The following is a 26,770-nucleotide window of genomic DNA, read 5'->3' on the forward strand; positions in this document are numbered from 1 at the left end:
AGCATGTGGAGGTCCTGAGGATGACTTGCTCCAATATTTGTGTGCTGCTTGTGAGTGTCTCCACTAAATATGTCAGTACTAACAGGCTGCTTAAAACACCACTGACTTCATAAAGTCATTAGAAGAGGATCTGTGTCATTAGTACCTGTGTAACTGACACTTGTTCACTTAAAGCACAGAAAATTAAATAAATGCAATGGGAAAAAACCTTACATACACTTAGCCCTGAAAATAATTAGTGTAATTAAATATGTTTCTTCAGGATTATTAGTGGAAAAATATATAAAAAAATTGTGAAAGGGATTATCAAATGCAAACAGCATATACTTATATAAGAGTACAGTTGTCAAATCTGTTTCATAAATATACAAGAAGGTATTGACTTCCCTGATTTTCTCTGTAAGTTCTGGGTGTTTTTGTTGCTTTATTGTTAAATAGATAATTAATCAAAAGAATCAAAATGCTGAATAGTCTGTGTTGTGCTGGTGCTGATCACAATAGGTGTTTTATTATTTCTTTACTTTATTGACTTTATTATTTCTTTATTTAAATTTATCTTATATAGTGCAGTTCATGCAATGACTGTGTGTTTTCTGTATATCATTCTCTCTAATGCACTTCAGGTTTTAAGTTGTTACAAAAATGTTTTCATATTGCAGAATGATATACTAGCATCTCTTCATCCTAGGTTCAGAGGGATTTTTTTTTCTGGCATCTCAACATTTGTTGTCCAAGTGAGTTACACATTCACAGGAAGAAAGTACCAGCCATTCATGTTGTCACTGCAGGATAGCCCTCAAACTCAAGTCGATGACTTGGGAACTATGTTTTTGCAACATCACAAAACCAGTTTGTTTAGGGAAATGTGGATAAAAACTGAATCTATTTAGTATTAACAAAAGGTAGCTTAACACATGAATGTGGGCAGAGTGGGGGGAATGTGATGTTGAGCTGTTCACTCTACCCACTTCTCCATTTTTTAATCAGCCTGGATTTTTCCCTTCTTTTACTGCTTAGTTTACTTCTCTTTTTAAATCCATGATTAAACAAGTGTTCTTTAACAGATAAATATTGCTCTCGCAGGTAAGAGGGACAATATTTGATATTGTTTCTTTATGCATAGGAAAGAAGGCAAAAAAAAGTGTTGATATTTCAGTCCAATATTTTTATGTGATTTATTATTCATAAGTTTCTATAGTTCTGGAAAAAGAAATCACTGTATTGCTTCAATGGAAAGTAATTTGTGGGTTGGAGATTAGAGCAGTGGTATATTTCTTTCAATCAAATCTTACAGATTTATAAACATCAATATGTTCAAGACCTCATACAGAGTTGGCAATGTCTGTTAAAGATTTATTGTTGCAGTAGCAGCATATTTGTGGAAATAATAAGAGGCCATATGTCACTTCTGAACTGCACCTGCAATTTGCACTGATGTCTGTTCAAGAAGCATCTGAATGGGTTTAGTCTATATGCCCTCTGAAACTGAGGTCAGCCAAAAATTGCCTGTCCTTTCAGTGCCCCATAAAGATTTGGTGACTTAAAAGTTCCTGCCTTTCTAAGTAGGGCAGATCAAAGAGAAAATGATGGTGTTGCTAAAGAAATATTATACTTAGTGGATAGAAGCCATTATCAGGAATTTCCTATCCTCTGGGTAGTTTCATGACTCTTGGTCTCATAGCTTGTGAGTCCTGCTTTTTAATCCATGCTAAAATAATTTTCTCCCAAGCAGACTGATCCACTGAATAGTTACTAACCTTGAAAGTAATATCTTTTTCTTAATATATTTTTAGGAACCTCTTATAGCTTGACATACTTTTTATTCTCTTCTTGATTATAGCAAATGAGATATACTTTCATTTTGGAGAAATAAAGATATAATTTCCAGCACTTGATATGCTCAAGTGATAGAGCAAGAATGAACTGTCCTCATTCCATTTTGAGTCTAGAAAGATTTGTTGACAAGTAGTCTGTCACATTATGTCATATCACAGAAACTTCCACCTTGTATAATGATCTCTTGTTATTACAGGAGGATGAATGCAGCAGCAGGATATTTCTACATAATATTTAGTTTTGTGTAATATTTAATCCCTCTGTATAAACTTTAGCATTCTTTTCCCCAAATACTACTTTTCTTTTTTTTTTTAAATTTTAATTCCTCATACCTCCAATGCCTTCTTAACAGGGCTTGTTTCAGTGGGTGTTATAATTGAGAGAAACTAGGCTAAACCTGCCATTTGTCTTTGAGGCAAGATAACCACTTATGCAACTTTCAGTTGAATTGTGGTTACTGAAGCATTTTGCTGTTTCTGATTAGTCCCACAGAGTGTGAGCATCCTCATCTTGTCAGTTCAGAGGAGTCATTAAAGCCTGGGTAAGCTGTGATGATGTATGAGCTATGGGTATGTAAATTCCCTGTTAGTAAATGCATTCTTCATCTTGTCAATTTTTTGCTACCTGCTGCTAGCTCTGTAGGTAGCTCTGTGCAGCTGATTGAGGGAAAAATATGGGAAGTAGATTGCTCGTAAAGAAATAGTAGAGGTGATCCCTACATGTTCATAATTAGACTTCTTTGGAAGACCTTCTATGAAAACTGATTTTCATGTTACTTGGATAGAATAACAATGCAATATAGTGTCTGCTGTTCTGTGTCTACCTTACCACAGAGAAATCTATGATTCTACCTAATATTAAGACAGTTTTAGAATAGAATAAATAGCATTGCACTGGCAAGTTTGAGATGCACATTATATATTTTTATATTGTTGTATGTTCAAAAATGATTTTCAGAGTAAATTCTCAGATGTTGTGAAGTATTTAACATAGTTTCTTGTCAATTTCTAGCTCACAATATAGCTGAGGCTTTTCCACTGGATCATATTGGTTTCTCTGTAGAAGTTTAGCAACATAAAAAAACTCCTGCTATACTTAGTAGTGACCTTCTGTATGAGTAATTTGGTTTCCAGCTGATGGAAATAGGTTTTCCTCTTAGCCACAATGATGCTCACACACACAATGAGTGTACAGTGGTACTGCTAATGCAGAGCCATGCAATCAGCACTTTGTTTGAGCGTCACCATAATGACAGCGTAGCAAAGGGTGTTTCCTGTCAGAATTACACCTTTCAAGTTCAATTCAAGAGGCCAGTTGAGGGTGGCTTTTTTTTGTTTTCATTACTACAGATTCTTTTCCTTTTTGCTTATCTCAGATTCCTAGAAAAAAATGAATTCATAAGCATTTTTAAAACATAAGCATTTTGGCCATTTCAGAAATCCAAGTACATAGTTCTGATGACTGCCACTTGCTTACTAGCCTCTAAGATTGTTTCTTCTAAAGGTAACTTTCATGACATTTACCATTATTAACAAGTGAAAGTAAACAAAGTACAGTTATGTCCAGCTAGGAAAAAATGACTGTATATTGCACTCCTAGTTCGCAACGGTATATGCTTATAGCAGTCATTCCCTGATCAGTGTGTTTTATTTAATGAAATCTAGATGAGTGGTTTTTTTCAGCTGAACTGTGAGGCACTCTGCACACACCAACCTGTTTGGTCATAGGAGGATCTCAAATGGCAGGTGAATATGTTACAAGTACTCTTTATAGATACTGAGACATTCCATACAATTGTGAATCAGAGTAGAATTGTTTCATGGCAATCAGCAGATCAATTTGAGAAGGTTTTCTTAAAATATTTATTTTGTACAGGGATTGTTCCAGTTACTAGTGTGAGGGGTTTTGCACAGCTGGTGATAGTTTCTAGGACTATATGTGAGTGATTATCCATCAATCACATTGCCTAATTGGCAGAGACAGCTACTTTTTACTGTATTTGGGAAAAAAACAGAAGAACTGATTAGTAGCAACTGTCTGGTGTTTGGAGATAGCACAGGTTTTAGTGTAGCATTGGGCTGAAGGGGAAAATGAAATGTTGGCAAAAAGAGCACATAAACAGCTGCTGTTCTTTTAAAATTGTATCTCCTATTATAGAATCCTCTTGATTCCAAGATCTCTTATGAAAGATCTTGAACATGAATTCATTTTAATGGCCATGAGCAACTGAATGTCTATTTTATGTACACTTATATAATGGTACTTTATCTTGTATTGCTGTATTAAAATAATTTTCCCTCTGTACTTGGCACTGGTGATGCTGCACCTGAAGTACTGTGCCTGGCTCTGGGCCTCTCGCAGGTGAGGGTCAACCTCTTCCCCTAGCAACCAAAGACAGGACAAGAGGAAATGTCCTCAAGCTGTGCCAGGGCAAGTTCAGGTTGGACATAAGAAGAATTTTTTCACGGAAAGGGTACTTAAGCATTGGAATTGTTTGTCCAGGGAAATGGTGGAGTCAGTATAATTGGAAGTCTTCAAGAAATTACTGCACACAACACTTAGTGCTATGGTCAATTTTCTCTTGAAAGAGAAATGGTGTATTTTTTAAGCTTAAGGTATCATAGCTGTACCTCTCTGCTTCCTCATTTACTACAAATTAATTTTTCTTCCTAAAAGTTCCATTAACGTTGCTTGATATCCTCACAGCATGCTTGCCTTATGTTAAAGTATCTTCATCTCAATAATTATGTTGTTTTACTGAAGTAAGTATTTATTTAAACAAAATATTTGATGCTTCTGAATTTGGGAGAGGTAAATATGGTGAATATGAAAAATGTTAAGGAATCTGGCTAACCCTGGAGTTGATACAGCAGTGATTGCTGTAATGAATTTTTTCCCAAATATTTTCTGTCACACAGCGTAACTCCACAAAATCTATACCATCTGGCAGAAAAATTCCCCATTTAGCTCTGGTAGAAAGGTGATATTTTGTCTTTGAAATAACAGTGAATTTGTCACTCAGTTCTGCTCAATAGACAGCCTAGATGTCAGTGTCAGTAAGGGTTTATAAGGTATTCAATGTCCCTGTGTTTAAAAGGAAAAAAATGGTGTAAGATTTAGATTTCTACACTTGGCATTAAAGGAGCATGTTTGCTTAGGGATTCTTAGGACAATTAAGTGCAATGAATTTTGGTGTCCCGATTAGTTCTAAATTTATTTGGTTCAGAAGTTAATTCAAATTAGGACCACATCAATTCTGAGTAAATGTGTCCAAACAGCAACAAAGTGCAATTAAACTACTCCAGTTTATAATTTGTTTTAAATACATTTTTAATAACACTGTAAACAAAGCCTCAGTCTTTTAACTAGCACCTTCTTCCATGGCACACCTAGCAGTTGTTTATACTAGATTTTGTTTGCCTTTTTAAGTACTGAGATGTGATGCAACACATGATCCTGAGCTGTGAGGTGTCCTCAGAATGTCTGTCTCAGGTGGGTATTTGAGCAGCACTGTGTGCATTGCTGGCTGATACCTGTGTCAGATTGGAGTAGATACAGCACCTTTATGCAGCCTTTCACCTGCAGCCTGCTGGCAGTTTGCTCTGCAGCTGCTGTTTCTGTGGTACTTCCCTGTGCCATTTATGTCTTTCCATGATTGCCTAGTGTGGGTTTATAGCACTTCTCACAGGTAATCTGGTGCAGCCAAAATTTCTCTGTGTTCCCTTGGAAGTCCAGACCAAAGTAAAGCTCTTTTCCTTGCCTAAGTGATTTAGAGAACACAAAATCTCTAGTGAGACACTCAATATTGGCATGGGGCAGTCCCAAATCTTAACATTATCTTCTTCCTGAAGTCTTGTCCTGGGTATACGCCGTTGCAAGAAACTTAATTTTCCATCCCATGGCTTCTAAGTTTCTTTATTTATTAGTATGTTGAGAGTGACTGTACCCAGCACATACAGGAAGACAAAATATACTCCTACACAGTTTTCCCAGATTATCTGAATATTTCTAGCAGGTTGATGCTGATATTTATAATAAGTTAAATATACATAATTCAGACATTGTGAAATATTGCTTCATTTTTCCCCAAAATATATTCATTAGCATTCATTTGACCCATAGAATTCTTGGTCTTTGCCTCTATTTGTGTTTTGTACTGAACTGCATATTTTTCATTTCACATAATCCTTGGTTTTAATAAGATAGTTTACTTCATTACCAAGTATTTGTAAAATGGGGTGTGCAAAATTCCTTAGGTTTGTTGATGCACTCCAAATTGCTTTTTCAGTCTGCTGTTTCCAGTAACATGATGGTTGGCTTAGCTGGGTAGAAGGGGGAAGGTAATTTTTTGTTCTTCTTCCATCAAACACTTTAATTACATTTGTTTGGAAAGTTATGTTAGAGTTTTCAAAAAGTACTTTAGGCTAAGATATTCATGCTCTCTCCATTTTAGCATTATAATAGTAATCAATAGTCTTGTCTCAGCCTTACAGAGAAAAGAGATTTAACTGATTAATATTTATGTGTAATACCTGAAACACTGAATGGCTTTGTTTGTAGGAAATTCTGATTTAATGCAAACATGTCACAGGGTTTTCAGAGTCTTATAACATTATTCTAATCAAGATGAAACTTTAGGGCAGCAGAGATGATAAATATTTTGCTGTTGGATTTGAACTATAACCAAAGCAGATATGGCAAGTCCAGCAGTGCCAGTGCCTGCTGGCCCTGCAGCTTGCTGATACAGGCTAGCCATGTCCTTAGCATTGCATCTCCTATCTCTGTAAAAAGATGACTTCACTAAAAATGCATCTTGGAAATCGCTGGAGTTGATTCACAAGGACTGCTTGGAGGCTGTTGGAGAGGGCTCATGGACTGGCCCAAGGCCTTGCCTGAACAGTTGTAACGATGCTGGTGTTACCCATGTCCAGCTGTAGTGCTGGGTTTGTCTCCTGACACTGTGTTCATGCAGATATGCAGCCCGTGCAGCACCCTCTGCTTGGTGGTTTAATAATTTCCAAAGTCCAAGCAGAAGCAAGAGCTCCTTGATCATGGAACCGAGAGCAATTCCTCTGCCCACTTGTGCCAGAGTGGAGAAGTGGAAATGGGTTCTTCAGATCTGTGCAGACACATAATCCAAATGACAGCATGGTCACTGAAGTTTAATTATTTTGAATTACATGAGCTGTATGCATCAACATGAATATTTGAAACATGGAGAACAGTCCTGTGTTGCGTATGTAGAATGTATATTTTAGACAGCTTAAAGTTGTTAATTCTGTGGTTTGTGGTTCATACACTATTTCCTTTGGGATGCTACTCCCCAGTATAATAAATTTCACAAAATCCTGGCAATTTATAACTTTTGTACATATCTATATGACGTAATTTGCCAAAAAAAAACCCAAAAAACAAAAACCAAAGTACAATAAATCTATTTAAACAGAAATAAATTGTTTGGCAAGGCTACAGCAGAGTCTTTATTTCTGAACTTTGTCCTAAATAGTAATCTATCTTAATACTTTAAATATGTAGTGGACTTTTTTGATTTTAACAGGATAATGGGATTGAAAAATGCCATGTCATCTGAGAGGAATCTGTTCTGATTGGATGTGTACAGACACTTTAAAGAAGTAAGGATTCACCGTAATTAACTAAACATGTTAAAACTGTTAGTGATACAGGCTAAGACAAAGAGCTAAGAAAGAAAACACTTGAAAGGGGAAACTTGCCCAATATCTTTTTAATCAATATTTTTTTCTGGCTTGTATTTTCCTAGTAGTACAGGGAAATCTCAGTTATAAGGAACCATTTTGTACAGAATGGGAAGGTATTTATAGTTCCTTACAAATTACTGTTTCTGCTTAGAGCTTGATTTGTTTTCAGAGATGCTGTAGTAAATTTTGCTTGGAGACATTGGCACATTGATTACTTCTAGTTTTCAGGTCAATGGGGACTGTGCTCTGCTTATAAAAAAATGAGAGGTTACAGTAAAGAATCTTTGATGGAGTTAATTTAAGATACAAGGACTTATTTGTATACATATGGTTCTACTGACAGTGGTATTTAAAAAACCTCTTTTAGTATAAAACAAAAAATATTGATTAGCTGTGAAAGTTGTCATTTAGCAGTTTACAAGAACACTTTGAAACCATTTATATGAAAATTAGGAGAAACTGAGTACACTGAATGTTTCATTAATTTTATGTAATGACATACATTTTTTCCCAAAATACGCAGTAGACTCAGACTGTGCAAATTAACAGTAATTGTGATAGTCAAAGAATATTTTGCCATGTTTTCTGAAGACTTGCCATAAATCCTGAGCTGTAAACATCTCTGACTCACTTTCTTTTTGACTGATTTCTTATCTTCTCCATATCTTCTAATTTTATATAAACCAATTTGTTTGCTTTAATGTTAATAATAGATAGTTGTTCATCACTTTAAAACCACCTCTCAAAAATAATTTTTCAGGGGTTTGCCAACTACCTCATGCCTATGGCCTATAAGTGCCTCAAAACTCTATAAAGATAGAATAAATATTTTTAAAAAATATATTTTACAGATGCACCTTGATCTCTGCACCTTATAGCAAACACATTTTCACCTATTCACACTGTCCTGGTCAATTTTGTCATATTGTAAATAAATTTTATGTATTTCAGTGACAAAGTGAAAAAGGAATTTTAATGTTACTACTTGAAAAAGCTATTTCACAATTATAAGACTTTCAATTTAGCTACTAAGTCTGAAAGGCTATAAAGTGCTATCTTTTAAAATCAAGGTTGTAAGAGATGAATAATAACCTTTTTTAGATTAATTCTTATAAGGTACACATCAGATCATTAATCACTGTGGTTTTAGTAAATCAATAGGAAAAAACAGAGAGAACCCTATTCTTCATTCTCCTTGTGCTTTTCCATCTGAAGCAGACCAAGTGTGAGTTGTATGAGAACCAGAGTGTTGAGCAATAATTCTGTGACATCCTTATTAATTACATTGCATCCATTTCTTAGTCCTAAAAATATGAAAATTCCAGGACAAATAGAGGAGTAGGATTAGGCCTTCAGCCTATTTTTATGTGTTACAGTATGAAGAATCTCAAGGAATTTATTTATTTGTCATATTCTGTCTGGATGAAATAAAAAAATGCACGTTGATATCTCTTCCTGAATAGCAGAAGAAAACATGCCACCACAGATGGATTGTAGTTAATTTTTCAGGGATGATAATTTGTTTAAATGAAGAGTATAATTTATTTAATTGCCATCACTGTTATAAATTGCTGTCCATGCATGTGAACAGAATCTCTAGATATGACTCCAGAGTGCTGCCACAAGTGCATCTTTAGAGCTTAATATTTGGATCAAAGTGTGCTTCAAAAATATATTTTTAATAAATTTTAGTCAGTTATGTTCAAACTAAAATACAAGAAATACATATGCCTAAAGTTTTAGAGTATAATTTTGTATCTCAAAATAAAATTTTGCATAAAAATATAATTAATTTTGCAGTGTAATACAGTATGAGCAAAATTCTGGTGTGTTTTGGTTTTTTCTAATACTTTTTGCATAGTATTTTGGTGACAGGACACTGAATGAACATAGCATGTGATCTATAAAAAGATGGTAATACTTGCTTCACTATCTCTGACTATTTCAAACTCTTGCAAAATATTGCAAATGACATTATAATCCATTTCCTGCGTGACTAATGCTGTCATTTAGCTCTTCCAGCAGTGACCAACACTGGAAACTGTGACCAAAACCAAAATGGAATAGAGTCAAAGTATGCAGAGACACATCTCCGGAATATGACCCCAACTTGCCAAGGCTATCCTGAGCTCAGGGTGGTTTCTTCTGGGGAATTTTCTGGTCAATCCTTAAAACTCAAATTAGGAGGATTCCTGTGCAGAAAGCTTTGTCCCGCTGGTTCTGAGAATGCTGCTTGCAAGGGTCTCCTGTTTTCCCCTGAGCTGTTACTTTTCCTGATACAATTTCCAAGGACTTAGAATCAGCAAATCATTTTGTTTGTAAAGGTGGAGTGTGCTTTAATGTTTTTACATTTATTTACATGGTATTTCAGCTGTAATTTCATCACCAAGTGTCATAAGATGTAGTTTTTTATAGCTAGTCCAGCCTTCAGAAACTTGACTTAGCTTAGCATCATCAGTAAAGTTTGTTTTCTCACTGTTCATTGCTTTCCCTGGCTTCAATCTCCTCCTGGATCTCTGAAAGACTCAACTAATTACTTCCTTCCAGTGTGAATACTGATGATTTACTACAAATTTTCACCAGTGTTTAAGCACATTTTCTGTTTCCATTGAGAGGTCCTTCCTTCTAACGCCACATCATCCTGGTCTTTTGGAAATCAGATATCTGGTTATCAGTTTACTTTCTAACCTAGTCCAGGTTAGTTTGTTCTTTAGAGAACACTCACAGATGCCAGAGAAATTATTTTCCTTTAAAATAGCCACCTCTCAGCCCTTTACCTATCTAATGTATTTATTTTATTTTTCACTAAATGCATTGTTTATTCTTCCAATTTAATTGGAAGTTCTTAGAAAATTTTTATTGCACTGTCTTCTTCCCAACCACCTGTCACAGTTTCCTCTATTATGAACCCAGATGGAGAAAAGATATTTTATTTTTGTGTTCTGACCTCATCTTTCTTGAATCCTCCTTTTATAGCCTGAACATCTGTTAGCCCTACCAGCTCTCTGTCTGGCTTCCAAATTCTGAATACTATTTTATTTTCTTTTTTTTATACTTTTTCAAGTTGTTCCTCAAAATTTTCTTTTACTTGCTGTTTGTAAACTGTACTTTGTTTTTTTTTTAGGCTGATAGTTTATGGTCATTTTTGTTTTCCTTATTTGAATACAGTGTTGGATTTTAAAAATTTCTTTTATGTGAATTTAATAATTGAGTTAAATATAATTCCATACCTTGCACATGTCATCTCTGATTTTTAGGCATACCAACCCCTTGTACTTCAAAGGAGGTATTTTCTTTTTTGTACAGCCTCTTCTTATCCTGGACATGGCCTCAATTCCAGGTGTCTCTCTGTTCTTCCTGCTGTTTCAGCCCTTGGCTGTGGCTTTGCCCCAGAGCATCCCGTTCTCTCTGAGTCTGCCCATGCCATGGTGAGGGTGAGGCAAAGGCTGCTGCCCTGCAGATCACAGCTTTCAGCTCTCAAATGACCTGAGAATTTTGTCTCTGGAAGTTCTGTCCTGTGTCCCTTGTCAGTTCCTCTTTTTAATGCAAGGACTGCAAATTGCTGCCACTAGTGTGTCTCTGGAATCTGCAGACATATGGGATGCACTTCTCAGAGCCACCAGTGCAGCTCTCTGTCCATGTCATGCTTATAAATATTCTGTCACGTTTCTGAGAGAATATGGAGTTCTAGGCTCACCAGGCTTGACTGCTGTGACACTGGAATTCATCAGCTGAAAGCCCCTTTAGGATTTGGGCATCCATGTTTATTAGCAAGCATGGAGTTCATTTCTTTTGTATTTGCTAAAGATTAATGAGACAGCTGCTTGCATTATTCTAAGTGGGTGATGTACAGGCCTTAGAATAACCAAACATGTAATGCCCATACTCTGCATCTACAAGCATTCGACAAACCTTAGTTTGGAAATTACACTTCTACAATAGACTCAGAAATATCCATTTTCTGTAATTACAAAAAGTGCAGAATGCCACATGGCATAAGAGAAGACATGGCAAGGATGAAAGTTGTCATCTGAGGCAAATCTCTATGAAATTAAATGCTTTACATGAAATTTGATGTTATGCACTGATTTTAAAACAAGTAATCTTCTTATAAAGCAGTTTGTCATATTAATCTAGTAATGTAAGTAGATATACCACTTTGGGATTTTGGAGAATAGTGCTGTCAGTGTGAGGATGCATTTGCTTGGTTGTCAGCATCATTGTTTAGTGTTTAAGTGGAGAAGATTACATGAGTGAGTAGTTGTCCATTGATTTCATTGTTGCTGCAGGTTGAAGTGCGCTGGTTCTTATTTTGATGCAATATTATTTACAGGTGTATTCAGTTTTAATGGGAGTAAAATTGTTTTGTAAATAAATTTGCAGTGGGAAAACATTGTCAGTACATTACATGTGGAATAAATCTTTAGATTTTACCTTTAAGAACATATCAGTTTGCTTCCTGTACTTTGCTATAATCTAAATGTTTGAGACATATATGGTCTTTATCAAATAAAAAGCTTCAAAGCACTTTTGAGATTTACGCAGAATATAATGTTCCACGTAAACTTGCACTTATATTTCCCCTCAGTGTCTGTTGGAAGTTAATTTTCCTTATTGTATCACATGGTTTTGTCACATATTTGCTGTCATTGTTTTAGTTCATTTCAGTAGCTATTGCATTTGCAGACACAAAGGGAGTATAAATGCTGGGGGTTGCAAATCAAAACATTTCCTCATTTGTAACATTTGAATGCTGTCATTTCCTGGAGAAATATGAAAAAGTACTGGGAGATGAAGGTTCCCAAGAGAACTAGAATTTGTTCTTCTGTTCATTGCAAGACCTAAACATTTAGCTCCAGACTTGGAATTTATGACTTTTTGTAAAAGTAAATGTGTGTGAGATCCCAAAGTTCACACAGTTACTGAGTGAATGAGGCAGTTGAGCTGGAGGTGAGTAGCAGCTCCAGGCAGAGAAGGGTGTGGAAAGGGGACTGATGTGCTTGAAATTCAGTACAGAGACAAGAGTCTCACAACTTGGTCAGGTGCCACGGTGTAAGTGAGTTTTAAAGCCTGAATCATCTTCCTAGATACCAAATCTGTTATTTGGGTATGGCTGTGTCACTTTAACATTTCCAGGAGAGCACTCCCAGCTCCCTTGACAAGCTGGAGCTTGGGGCATAATGTCTTGACAAGGTGAATTGAAAATATTCACTGCCTTCATATTGGTGGCTCTCTTTAATATGTATTTTACAAACATGTTCATCCTTCTTGAAGGTTGTAGATGTGCTAAAGCAAGGTAATTATGATGGAATAAATATTAAGTTAAAATCAAATTGTTATGAATTACACCTGAGGCATTTCTAAATCTTGTGTTAGAGAATTCAATATTACTTCTATAATATTCTTTTAAGTGTGAATCAGATCTGAGCCTTGGGTGCGAGAATTTAAAAAAAGGTGCAAGTGAAAAAAACAGAAGATCATTTCATATTTTATCAGGTAGGGGCATCCAAACCACAGTTTTGTTCACCCAGGAATTTTTGTATGGCAGTAGCAAGTCTGTTGGGTATTACAGCCTGCATTATTCAAAGGTACTCAGGCCTTCCAGCTCATGCTTGCCATCTCATTTGTCACGTACTGTATGTCTTGGTCTTTCAAGGTGTTGTGCTGCAAGTTCTTTTTTCTGTGCTACATTAATGAAGTTTGAAGCGCAGTTATGTTGCTTGCAACGGAAAACCATCAGCAGAGTATTACGAGTGAGTCTCAGGTTTTTGGAATTTTTGATACTCAGATACTATAAAACTCTGTGATTTCTGTTTTTTAAAGAGAATGAATAGATATTCTGAATTGCAAATAGAGAGTGCTATGAGCTTTCAACTTGGCAAATTATGAATATTTACAAATCATATAATCATGGGATCAGAGAATGGTTTGGGTTGGAAGGGACTTTAAAGTTCCAACCTGCCTGCTGCGCAGGGACACATTTTACTTGATCAGATTGCTCAGGGCCTCATCCAGCCTGGCCTCAAACACCACCAGGAATGAGGCATTCACAGCTTCTCTGGGCAGCCTGTTCCTCACCACTCTCACAGTGAAGAATTTCTTCCTTGTATCTGATCTTAATCTACCCTCTTTCAGTTTGAAGCCATTCCACCTTGTCCTGTCACTCTGTGCCCATGTAAACAGTCCCTCTCCATCTCTCTTGTAGGGTCCCTTCAGGAGCTGCTCTGAGGTCTCCCCAGGGCCCTCTCTTCTCTAGGCTGACCAGCCCCAGCTCTCTCAGCCTCTCTTCACAGGAAAGGTGCTCCAGTCCCCTGATCTTCTTCATGGCCTCCTCTGGACCCTCTCCAACTACCAAAAATAATGGGGGAAAAAAGTCTTGTTTGTTGTATCCTTATTTAGCACAGTGGTTGATTCTTTACAGTTAGCAAATCTGTAGCATTGCTATCAAACTACAGGGGAATTACTCTCTATATATTTTAAATTTGGGGTTGCAATCAGCAGCCTTAAATGAAATGTAAAATCAGGTATCAGCTCCATTTGATTTCTACTATTGCACTTAGCCCTGTGTACTGTGGAGGAGGAGGCTCTGCAGGTGCCCTGGTCTGCATGTTAAAATTAAAATGCAAGTTGGGGCAGTTCCAGTTTGGAGAATGGACATGCTCTTTCTGAGCCCAGTATGTTACCTATACAAACCAATGGAAGGCTCTCTGTCAGATAATGAAGGTAATACTGGCTGTTTTCATTCCATAAGCTCATCACTGTGAGAAAAAAAAAAAGATTAGAAAAGAGTTTATTCAGTTAGTGTGCAATCTGCTCTTTGAACAAATTGCTACAGGAAGTGTCTTTTGAGAATCAGCTCATGAACAATGGCAATTTACTTAATGGTATTTATCCTGCATTTTCCCAGCTTGTATTCTGTCCTGTCACATCTGACTGAATGCACAAATTGAGCACAATGTCTGTTCTCTTAAATTTTTATCATTTTCACCTGAATTTATAGTTGAGATCAGACAAATGTCTTACCTGAGCTCTTTGGGAACAGAATTCAGCAGCAGTTTGAGTTCTTGAATTAAGTGTATTAACTGTTTCCTCCTTGTCAATGTTATTTTGGAATGCTTTGCTCCTCTTCAACTATTTCTTTGCATTACCATCTCAGATCAGCCAAGACCTCATTACAAAATCTTGAAGGATACTTGGTTTTCTTCTCTAATGATAGTAGAAGATAATGAGATGGAAGGAAGGAAAAAAAGTATCTTCTTGAATTTGCCCTTAGTAACAAAGAACAAAAAAAAGCAGTGTAGAAAATGCAGCAGGGGAAGGTGAAGGAAGCAGAGTTTCATAAAATACTTTGGTGTGCTTTCACAGGCTTGTTTAATTTCCACAGAGCTATGTGGTTTGCATATGTCAGTCGCTTTAAAGTAATGCTTTGCTTTGATTATGGACGTGACTTGACAATAAAATTGTTTGCATAGTGCTCAGTATATGTAAATTGATACTTAAATGCTGTTGTAAGTATAATTACTTTAATAGCAAAAGGCAAAATCAAGTTGACTAACAGAATTTATAATTATATTAACATAAACCATTTGTGATTTAATACAATGGCGTCTACAAAATTAGATACTATATGAATGTATGTTAAATCAGTCCATTAACACAGTGGGTCCAAATTAACTGTTGTTGTCTTTCCTCGATGGATCAGAAATTTGTGTTTTATGCTACATTTGAGTAGTCCACTAACATATATAGGAAAGATACATTATTTTTATGGTTGGGTATTCAACCCTAACTTATCCTGTTTCTTGTTTACTTAGAGCTTATATTGGGAAATATATCATCTGGCAAAGAGAAATATCTTTCACATAATAGGAAATCATATTCACTTCAGTAAGAGGAAGATGATGTGCATGGAAGTCCCACTGTACTACTACTTCTTTAGATATTCTTTTACATTACAAACTCTTTAAGTTAGAAAAAAGTTGTTAGGTTGCTGCCAGTTAGCAAAGAGCAGATGGTGTTTATTACTGTGACCGGTAAATTGTGTATCTGTGGGAGTAATAAGCCCAATTAGCCAAATGTTGATTGTGCTTTTAAGTGTTGTAGTCTTGGTACCTATTTCCATACCTGTGAGTATGTTCATTATAAACTTCTTTGTGCACTTTGGAAAAAGCTCAGTGGTGCACTTCTGCAGCCCAAATTGTTGGCATTTGTATAAATACCATTTTAGTTGATATCTTCCAAATGAGCCAGTCTTAGACACATAGTTCCAGGAATTCCTTATTACTTACTTTGTATTTTATTTTCCTGTAAGTGGTAAAATTTGACTACTTCAAGCTTGGCTAGAATGAATGTTAAAAGCCAAGTGGCTTTGTGTCCTAAAGAATCCTCTTACCCTTCATTCAATAAAATACAAATCCAGTACAAGGGAAAGTCATGTTTAGCTCAGCATACTCTGCAGTTTTTAAAAATACTGCTCTTCTTGCATAGTTTCCCAGCAGGGAGCACTGAGCCATCAAAGAACTTCCTTACCTTTTAGAGGTGTGGGTTGGGATCAGTCAGGACCTCTGGCTGGTGACCAGTTTGCTGAAATCTTTAACCTCTCCCCAGCACAGGCTCAAGAAGCCTGAGAATCATTCCTGTTGGTCCTCAGCCTCCACCACTGCCCCAGCTGGGCTGGACAAATTGGGACACCCTTAGGAAGAGCAGTGTAATAATCCAGGTTGCAGGAGAAAGACAAAAGCCAAAGTGTGATACAGAGTTGTAGAATTGTTTGAGTTGGAGGGGACCTTAAGGATCACCTGGTTCCAGCCACCCTGGCTGTGGGCAGGGGCATCTTCCACTAGACCAGGTTGCTGAGAACCCCATCCAGCTTTGCCTTGAACATTAGGATGCTCTTTCTCATGTCTGAGTTGCAAAAAGCAGGCTCTGGTGTTGTCTTTCTGCCAGCAGAGGCTGGTGCTGCTGTACTTTGAGAATGAATACCCTTTGATATCTGAGCCTGGTGATTTTAATAGCAGTGGTTTCAGCAGTCACTTCCTCACAATCCAAATAAGCAATAGGTGCTACATACATTCAGTAGGGTCTGGTTTGGGTTTTTTAAACATACTTGACAGCTCTATAGGGTCAAGATCATATCTTCCTGCATGGCTGTGCAGTGCCTGGTACAATGAGTCCCTCTGGATACTTCTGCAACTAAATAATAAAACCTTTGCAATTAACAGCTTGTTAATTGAGGATTTAATATAGATGCACAACTTTAATTTGTTCCTTGGCTTTTCCTCAATTACCTCACCTTAGATTTAAAAACAGAACCACATAAAATAAAATGCTTGGGTGTTTTACAGATTAGCAGATTTTAATAAATGACATTGCTAATGCATGTATTAGAGAAAGAGCCATTCAAATTCTCCTGACTTAAGAAAGTTTAACTGAATAAGGGTATATCAGATACCAATTTTTTCTTTTTATAATAAAATTTATTTTCTTTTTAAGGCTCATTTAAATCGCTTTATTTGAATGCCACAACTTGTTACCAGAATTCTGAGAGAAAATTGCTAAAAGTGAAAAGTGAGGAGATATTTTTCCTATATTAGTGTAGACTTCTATGTAGAAGATTTTTGTCTGGAGTTGCTGACCATCTGTTTCATGGAGTTATGCCAAAAATACATTTTCACTGTAGATTTAGATGCTTGCAATGAGCCAGTAAATAGCCAGACAAGTATTGCAGCATCTTCTTCTAGCACACCGTAAATACGAGTTCCCAGCACTTCTCAAGATAAAAAAAGGTGTAATAAAAACCCATTTATTTTTTAGGTAAATCTTTTAGTCACAGTAACTTTAATAATTCTAATTTTGTTAATCAGATTTAATTTATTCTTGAAGCAATTCCACTGATTTAAAACTGAAATTAATTTGGCCTGGAGTTTTCAAGAAGCTGTATTTTGCCTTTGAACATTTAATTTTTCTGTGCATAGCCCTCCACTAGGTTATTGTTCAAAGTCTAACAGAGAGACGAAACCCAGTGAGCTCTGTAGGAAAGGGCAGCTTTCTCCATTTCTCCTTTGGTTCTGGGACTGCTGCAGAGACATTTCTCTGATACAAGACTATAAGAAAGCAGTAACCCTGCAAGGTTCAGTCCTACCAAACAGGTGTCTTGGAAGCTCTTCTACAAGAGACAGCAAGCATCACATCATATAGCTGTAGTAAAAAAATAATGTTGCATGCTTATCTGGAACACTAAATTCATTTTGTTAAAGCCAAGAAGTACTAGGTATTGAACAGGATAAGCAGCTATATATAGAGGGAGACAAACTGGACTCTGCAGAATCTGCTAAGGAATAGAATAGAATAGAATAGAATAGAATAGAATAGAATAGAATAGAATAGAATAGAATAGAATAGAATAATAATATCACCACTTTTAATGAAGGGATGGGACCACAGTCAGGCTAAAACTGCTTTATTGCTCCTCAGATAAACATCAGTCTCAGAGGCCATGAGGTTTGAGGGAGCAAGCAGTTGGCCATAGCACAAAAGTGTCACAAGTTCTTCATTACAAGACAATATATAACTTCCAATGGACAGTTGCCACAAAGTTTATTTTGCTGTTCTAACCTATCACCTTTACTTACTTCTACTGCACTGTGGATACTTTTATCCACTGGGCTACTCTCACACATACACACATATGCTTCTATTAGAACACCTGAACTCTTAGCTTACTCTATACAATTACATGCCTACGTTATAAACCCTTCACCATCTTATCAATACAGTTTATCACTTACTTAAGGCATATTTTTACTTACAACTATAGAAACATAAGTTTATAATTTTTCTGCCTAATATGTGTGCACTTTAATTTTGCATCAACCCAAGCTTCTTCCAAGGCTGCAAATCAAACCCTTCTGTGTCTGTGGAAGTTTCTATCTTTCCATTTCCCACAGTAGAATAGTTCCAGTAGGATAAGACCTACAATGCTCAGTACAAATACCTGACCAATTCAGGGATGACCAAAAGTTAAAGCATTATTACAAGCATTGTAATACAATGCTTACAAAATGTTGAGAAAAATAAAATTTGCCTTCATAGTAGTCCAGTACTTCCTTAACATGAAGTCCCTTGCGCACATCAAAACATGAGATACTTTTAAAATAAATGCTGTTCTAAATTAAATAAGCTGTCAGAAGTCCTCGAACAGGACCTTTATTATAGGCAGGTCTCAAACAGTAAGGTTTTATTCAGGCATGGCTGTCTTTGTCTTCTCCACTTTTCCTGAGAACAGGATGGAATTTAGAAAGATTCTTCCCCACCCTTACCCCCATCCTGCTCTCCATGAATAAGGACAGGATTTCATGAGGATAAGTAGCTCTGAAAATGGAAAACACTTTGTCTCTCCACAATGGAACTGATAGCAGTGGTGAACAAAACACTGAGAAATAATAAACCTGTTTCATGTTGTCAAACCAGGGCTATTTCTGGTTTGCTGCCTCTAGAAGAAATTAATTTCTTCTCCCAGTTCAGGTCTTTGTTCTACATTATCTTACAGCTGGAAACATTTGTCTTATCCCATTCGTTATTTATCTAGCTTTTGTTACTGCTCTGAACACTGATCTGTGCATAAAATAGAAACAGTCCTGCCACAAACTTGTTTTTTGAATAGTAAGCATATTCCTTGATTCTAGTTGTAAAGCCCTATTGAATTAGATTTTATAAAGTAAGTGTTATAGTTCTAGCAGAAATGTATTCAGGCTGCATCAATTAGGGAAACAAGTATTCTTCTAAGTGTAAACATGCATTTTCTACCAGTCATTGTACTTAGCTTGAGGCTTGAATGCTGATGCTGTAAACTATCCCTTATATTTGTTATACCTGTGGTGTGTTGTCCTGAGGTAGTTGGAACAAAAACTTTTGATGAAAACTGGGGAACCAGAGCTTTGTCTTTGGGCACCTTACCGTCTGATTGCTTGTGTGAAGTGTGAAAGTAATCAGGATGCAGATAAATCTCTTGAAACTCTGTGTATATATTGGTTGGGGAAGATTTTGGAGTTACTGGCTGTAGATAAAGGAAAGATCTATTGAGCTGTATTCTCTATCAGGTTTTATTTTGCAGAGGAGAAGGTTTATTCCACAGTTATTGATACACAAAACATCATGCATTTGATTATAAGTAAAGCATCCCCTGCTTTCACCTGATCATTTTCCCCTGAAGAAATGCATCATCTCCCCCAGACAAATGATAAAAAAATCTAAGAAAATAATATAAAATATCTCTGCCATAAACGAGGAAGGGTTTCTGCAAGCTAGAAAGCCTAGCTTGTTCATCATGTTCATAAACATGATTGAAAAGGTAAGCCTCCTATAGGAACATCTAGAAACACAACAAAATTTTTCAAATGAAGTTTGTTTACTCCCCAGCAGTGAAAGCTTTCTTTTAATACTCTCTCTTCTATATGTCAGCATTTCTTAGCTATCCTCTCCTAATATGATCAGGTATTATCCCAGAGACTTAGAGCTACTATTACTTGGAGAAAATTTCACGCATGGCAGAATTGGATCGGATCTGAGATTGCAGAATAAGATTTGCAGTTACAACTGCTGTACCAGGAATGTGTGTTTGTGGGCAAGGCTCACCATTATATGCAGTCCAGCTGCCTGAGTTGCCACATTTTCCTTCACCGTCTCTGTGCTCAGGTTGTGTGTGTGTGCATGTGGCTGTAAATGGAGCCTAAAATTTCCAGTATTAAAATTGGTTCTGCCCAGCATATCTTCATTAAAAAAAAAAAAAAAAGAGAAATGAAGTTGTGTTTCAGATTTCCTACATTTTGGGCTGTTCACTGAAACATCCTCTTTCCTATGTGCTTCTTTTACCTATATGTGAACAATAAAGTATATAATTTTTCACAAGTTATTGAGTCAAAGTTACTCTACCAGTACTTTCAGACCTTGGGCAGTTTTGGGATTATAGACAGTGCTGAGGATATCCGGTGTCTTCAGACATGCATGGAACACTGAGCATAACAGTAGGATGCCAGATATAGTGCCGTGGCTTTTCTGCAATTTTAGACAAAACCAAACAAAGAGCAATTCAGTTTTTTAGTTGTAAATAACTGCTTCCTTCCTGATACGTTTTGTAGATAGTGGATGAAATGTGTCTGCCTGCTACATAATCAATAGAATTAAAATCCCCAGCCACTTATTTCCTGTGAAGTGATTAAAATCCACTTAGCACATAACATGGTCTATGCTGGCCATACTGCTCCTTTGCAGCAATATGTCAAGGTAATGATTATACAGTTTATGAAGTGCTTAAATATAACTGGTCAACATAAATCTTCACAGAGTATAATTTAATAGTTTTATTCCATTCAGAGAACAAATGTAGTCAAGCTTTGGTTGGCCTTTTCATAGTTTCCTCCAAAGTTACATAATGTTACAGTTCTTTCATCTTTGAAGGGGTAGCTTTTCTTAATACTAAGAAGCGCTGAAAGGATGCAGCAGGACATGGTTCTTGTCTGATTGATGATCTGTAAGTGTCACAAAAGATTTGGTGGTGTAACTTGTGGCACTCTCCCTTCTGCAGGTAAGTGGGTCCCTGCAGGGAAACGAAAGCTCTGCTGTTTGCTCAGCCATCCCTAATAAACCTTACATACATGGGTATATAAATGGGTGATTTTTCAAATCTTATTTCTATCAATAGATTAAGTCTACTATCTAGTATTAAAGTTCAGTTCTTGCCATTTCTTCCTCATTGTTTGGTTTATTTTCATACAAAATTGAATAATAAATTGGAAGCCAACAACTTCTTCCAAGCTAGGTTTTCCCTGGAAGAGGCTGAGCAACAGTTTGAAATCATAGGATTGTTGATACATTGACTGGGACATTGACTGGAAATCGAGCCCTGTTTTGAAGAGGTGATACCTTTTATTAAATCAACAGGTAGAGTTGGAAAAAAGTAAAAACACACCAGCTTGGAAAATCTGGTTTTGGAACTTCAAATCATGCTAAATTTTCCTGAAAATCTTACCACTTACTACTTTCCCCATGGGCACATTATCTTTTAGTTTCAGTGCCAGTAGATTTTACTGTACATATTTATTTTCCCTGTGATTACATACTGTTTTCTTAGATAGCTTAACCAGTATTTGAAAGAAGTTAAAAATTATTTTAAATTAAGACACCGGACTAAAAGCAAGCTTTTTTTTTGGAGCATCTGGTGTGATTCAGAGTTTGGATGTTAGTAACATGGCTGATGCATTTGTATTGTTGCATTCTTGGTGGTTTAAGTGAAAACAAGAATATTTCCATATTTTTTCATTTTTAAAATAGAAGGTAGTGCAAAACAACGTATATTATAACATCTGTATAGCCTTTTGTGTGTATTTTTGACAGCAGTATTTTCGTGATTGATATTTCTTAATGTCATGTTCTTTTTCTCTGAAACAAAACCAAGGAAGTGCTGATACAATGACATCCCTCTTGCTTTGGTGGAGCTTATTCTTTGTTGAAAGCCAGACCAGAATACTGTCTGTTAAGACTTGAACATAATTCCAAAACACCTTAAGCAAGTGCTGATGATGTCCAGTCAGCTTTTGAAGACCACATATCATAGCATTTTAAAAAGATGTTGGAAATAATAAAAAATAATAAATGAAGAGACTGTGGATTACAGAATTAACAAATTACTTAATAGACTTCTCCCTTTTTGCTGCTTTGTGTGGACATGATATTAACACCTCATTTATTTATTGTTCTGTCTTCTGATTTTCCTGTAGACATCTCTCCTCTTCAAAAAATACCGCTGTAGGAGAAGTGTGCTGTGTTTAGGAATATTAGCAGTGTGGCAGACACAGCTGTGTTCATTTTAGAAAATGCCCTTGAATATCTACCTTGATCTGTTGATTGTTATTTGTTCTAGTGCTGGCAAAACAGGTGTTTGAAGCCAATACACAAAACAGCTTTTACTTTCAAGTCGATGTGTGAAGCATCAAATCTTAGAAATCCATCTAAAGCTCTAACTTTGCAGGATATATTACTTGCAAGTAAAGCTGGCTAACTTGGGAAAGAACCTAGGCATTCTCTGAGTTTCACCAGTATCATCTCATGAGCAAATACCTTGTTTAGCAATTCACTAAACCTAGTAGCCACTGGCCTGCCAGTCCTAGAGAGGAGCCTCCCAGGGTTCAAATAAACCATGACTGCTTTTACAGTCTTTCACACTAGATGAATGAATATCTTGGTTCTCCAGTCTTGTATCTCTGTCAATTAGGCTCAAAGCTACGTAGGGGTATTTCTTTTAAAGGAAAGTAAAATTTTCTTTTTTAGTCATCATGTTTACTAAGTTTTTGGAAAAGTACCCGTGGGTCTAAAAGAGTTCTCTTATTTTCATTCTAGTTCAATTTTGTTGGGAAATTGCTCGGACCAAGAGGAAACTCTTTAAAGAGGTTACAAGAAGAAACAGGTGCAAAAATGTCCATCCTAGGAAAAGGATCCATGAGGGATAAAGCTAAGGTACTGTGTCTGTATTCTGGTTGCAATTATGGTTGAAACATATGTTGTTTTAGGTGTTGCACTTAGATTGCCTGTCTGTTTATTAATGACTCAATTAAAAGGCCTATAACAGACTCTTGACTCCAAGGCTAGCTTGTTTTTTTCAAGTTACATAATTTGCTTAAATGTAATTTTTTTCTTGCTATGACAACCTTGCTTAGACCTTCACAGTTGCTATTGTATCACTATTATTTAAGTAATTCACCTAAAAAAGAAACGAGTTTAAAGTTCATTTGTTCTGAGTTTCTCCTGTGAAAGTGCAGTTTGTCTATATTACTGCTTTAATATTGGTGTACATAAATGAGTTTTCTCTTTTGTTTTCTGTTTCTTTAGAGATGTTTTTTTTTAAAATGTTGAATATTTATTCAGGGCATAGTTCTAGGAGAAGATAACAAAGTGGACATTTTGCTTAAGTGTGTATAAAAATGCACTATAGATAAAGAAAAAAAAATGTTTGGAATCACAGCCTGGCCGATGCCCCTAAGTAATTCCTTGCAGGTAAGTGTTACTCTCCCCAACCAGTTCCCCACCCAGTTTATAAACTGAACATGATGCTCTGTGGTATGGAATATCCCTTTGGCCAGTTTGGATCAACTGTCCTGGCTTTGCTCCCTCCTGGCTTCCTGTGCAGCTCCTCACTGGGAGAGCATGAGACGCTTGAAAGTCCTTGGGTTGGGGTAAGCACTACATAACAACAACCCAAACATTAGTGTGTTATCAATATTATTGTCATACTAAATCCCAAACACCGCAGGGTACCATTTATTAGGAAGAAAACTAATCCTATCCCAGCTAAAACCAGGACATTAAGAAAGCTTTCATGTATATTTGACCCAAAGAACAAGTACTGATTGCATTGTGAGATGTCTTTTACAATCTGTGGAACAGCAGTATTATGGTCAACACAGAAACAATGACTCCTTATGTCACTATATTTTAACTGTTAATTTCACTATATTTTAACTGTATATAGCCTCTAGTAATGTTGTGTATTATTCTTCTTTCTGTCACCTCTGTCATTAATCTCAGTAGGTAAAATTATGAAAGTAATAATATGCTGAAAGGAAAGACCAATCAGGATTTTTTGGTTGGCATTATTTGGTCTTGGTAATGTGCATCAGCAATCACATAGACATTATGAGGTCTGCAATTGCAATATTAAAAAAAATAAACCCACAAACTCAACAAATTAGGCACACAGATTATATTTAATTTTTCAGAGTTTTCTTTATGACATTTTAGTCAGACATTTAGTGACACTTCAGTAATGATTATAAGATAATACATGTTGAATACACTACTGATTTTATTTCCAAGTATTGACAGGTAAAATATTTTAATTACTTATGTCTAACTTCTGGAATCATAAATATTTCCCTGGATGAAACAATATATGTCCTGCTAAACAGCAGTCATTTGCATCAGTACTACATCTGATGCCCAGTTGCTCCACTCTGAGCCACCCACTCAGATTATTATTGCTGAGAGCATCAGTTGCCCAGACAGGGGAGTGTAAAGATGTTTAAACACATTAACAGACAGATTAAGACTTCTGATTTTGAGATTGGTCACTCTTCTGATCATATAATTTGATTTTTGTCTGATCATAATGAACAGTGCCAGCATGACAGGTACTACCTTCACTCATGAGTATGTCAGCAAAATTTGAGTGTGTCTTCAAAAGGTTTTTAGTCCTTAAGAATAATCTGAAATTGAATATGAGCTTCATGGAGACTCATTCATATGAGACTGGTGTAAAAAAATGAAGTTCTAGGGTAAACTGGCATTAAATATAGCAGTCATGAAAGCAATTTCTGTAGACAAAGGCTCATAAGCAATTTATCCTAATCCAATTTAGACATTACTGACTCAAAAGAAAACAAATCCCTGTGCAATTACAGGGAGAGGTAGGAATTTTCTCATCCGTGTATATCAGTGTTACCAGTTCCTGGCAAAAGAGTGTGAGAATAATCATGGGATGGGTAATAGTTACAATTAGCATTTCAGAGAGGCTATTCTAGTTTGAGATACTGATAAAATGGAAAGAAAATATGTTTGACTGTGAGCATAAATAATGGTGTGAATTGCTACATTGCTAAGGAAAATACAACTTGCTCTGGTTAAAACAGTTTTCTTGTCAAAAAACAAGTGCACTAGTATCATTTATGCAGTACTTTTTTACTGATTTAAATACAAATTACCAAAGTCTGTAGGCTTTTTATGGGTATTTTGAACCATAAAAGAAATCAGTTTATGTATATTGGCTGATAGATCTTTGTTTTGCAGGACTATTCAAGAAAAATGGATGTAATTTCTCTCTAGAAACTAGAATTTCCTTAAAGCTGTCTATATGATGCCATGAGCCATAGCAGCTTCTAGACAGACTGCAGGCATGTGTGCTTTTCCCCTCCAGTCTGCTGCAGCTGGATGCTGAGTTGCATCAGAGAAGCAGAATCAGAATTTCTGCTGAAAAGTGCTGAGTACATTTATGCCCTAGATCCCTAGATACTTAAATCTTCAAAAAGAACTAATCTGCTGATTTGAGGTTTTTTTAGTGCCAGCATGACAACAGGGAAGTTTTTGGCTCAACAGTGAGCTGCTCTGGCTATAGTCAGTAATTCTGGTCATACAGAGGGGGAGTTTCTGTGTCTGAGTGGATTATATCAACAGAGGTATGTCTGTTCCTCAGAATTTCCTTATCTTCTTTAAAGAAACCTGTGGGTAAGTTTTAGAGGCTGAAGATTTTAGGCTGTTTCCTTTCAGAGCAACAGGGAACATTTGTTAAGAGTGACTTGAGATTTCTGAGTGTCTTGCTGTGCCTACAGTGTGGGAACAGGATAGTTTAATTTGAAAAGGCAATGCAGCTTACCTAAAATGTGTATTACAAAGAGCTCCAATTGTGCACAAAACACCACAGAGCTAATGTATGTCACATCAAGTTATGTTAGATGTTAATGAAGAGATGCCCAAGTATAACTGCATCGGTAGTTTGTTTCTATTTTTAAAAACATTTTTTATTTTAAAAGTGACCTAAAGGAGTCTGTTTGGAAGAGCAGAATAACCTAAGAACAATAGAATGTTTTAATTTTGATTTAGTAATATATTAAGTATTAGACAAAGAAAGATTTTTGGTTACTTTTCATTTTGTTGAAAAAAATGAAAATTAGTTTTCCTGAAAACTCATTGTTCATCACCTGCAAGACATTTGGAGGACTGATCAGTTATTTAAATTAAAGGGGGTCACATTGTCTTTGCTCCAAACATATTTTTGAACCACGTTTTACTTACATAGAGTAGAATTTGGAAATTTGTGTCCTGATAACAAGGTTATTTATTAGATTAAAAAAAGCTAAAACATTGACTTTTACTGCAGCACATGAGCTGTCAGACACATGAAGGAAAATGTAAGTCACAGTGTTTGCATGAAATCTTCTGCAGACTGATGTATGTGGATGCTGACAGAGAGAGAAACAGGTAACTTTCCCTGGCATCATCCTGGGGAAAGCTGGGAGAATGCTCAGAGAAAGAATTAAAACAATTCTTATCTTAATCTCTGCACCTGGTGTTTGTGAACATATGGAATGTTGGTACGTGATGTTTATGGAAAGATATTTTAAAAAGGTGTTGTTCCAACTTAACCAGTGGTGTGAGGGGTGTTGTTTAAGAAC

General features: G+C 36.2%; 1 protein-coding gene across 1 annotated transcript in view; it reads left to right on the plus strand.

The window, feature by feature from the left end:
• Positions 1-26,770, plus strand: part of KHDRBS2 (KH RNA binding domain containing, signal transduction associated 2) — a 246,855-nt gene that overhangs the window by 19,172 nt on the left and 200,913 nt on the right. The window contains exon 2 of the mRNA XM_005421708.1: positions 22,947-23,063. Coding sequence (XP_005421765.1) covers positions 22,947-23,063 — 117 coding nt within the window. The remainder of the gene's footprint in view (positions 1-22,946; positions 23,064-26,770) is intronic.

This window comes from Geospiza fortis, unplaced genomic scaffold (assembly GCF_000277835.1).
Source record: "Geospiza fortis unplaced genomic scaffold, GeoFor_1.0 scaffold264, whole genome shotgun sequence".
Classification (NCBI taxonomy): domain Eukaryota; kingdom Metazoa; phylum Chordata; class Aves; order Passeriformes; family Thraupidae; genus Geospiza; species Geospiza fortis.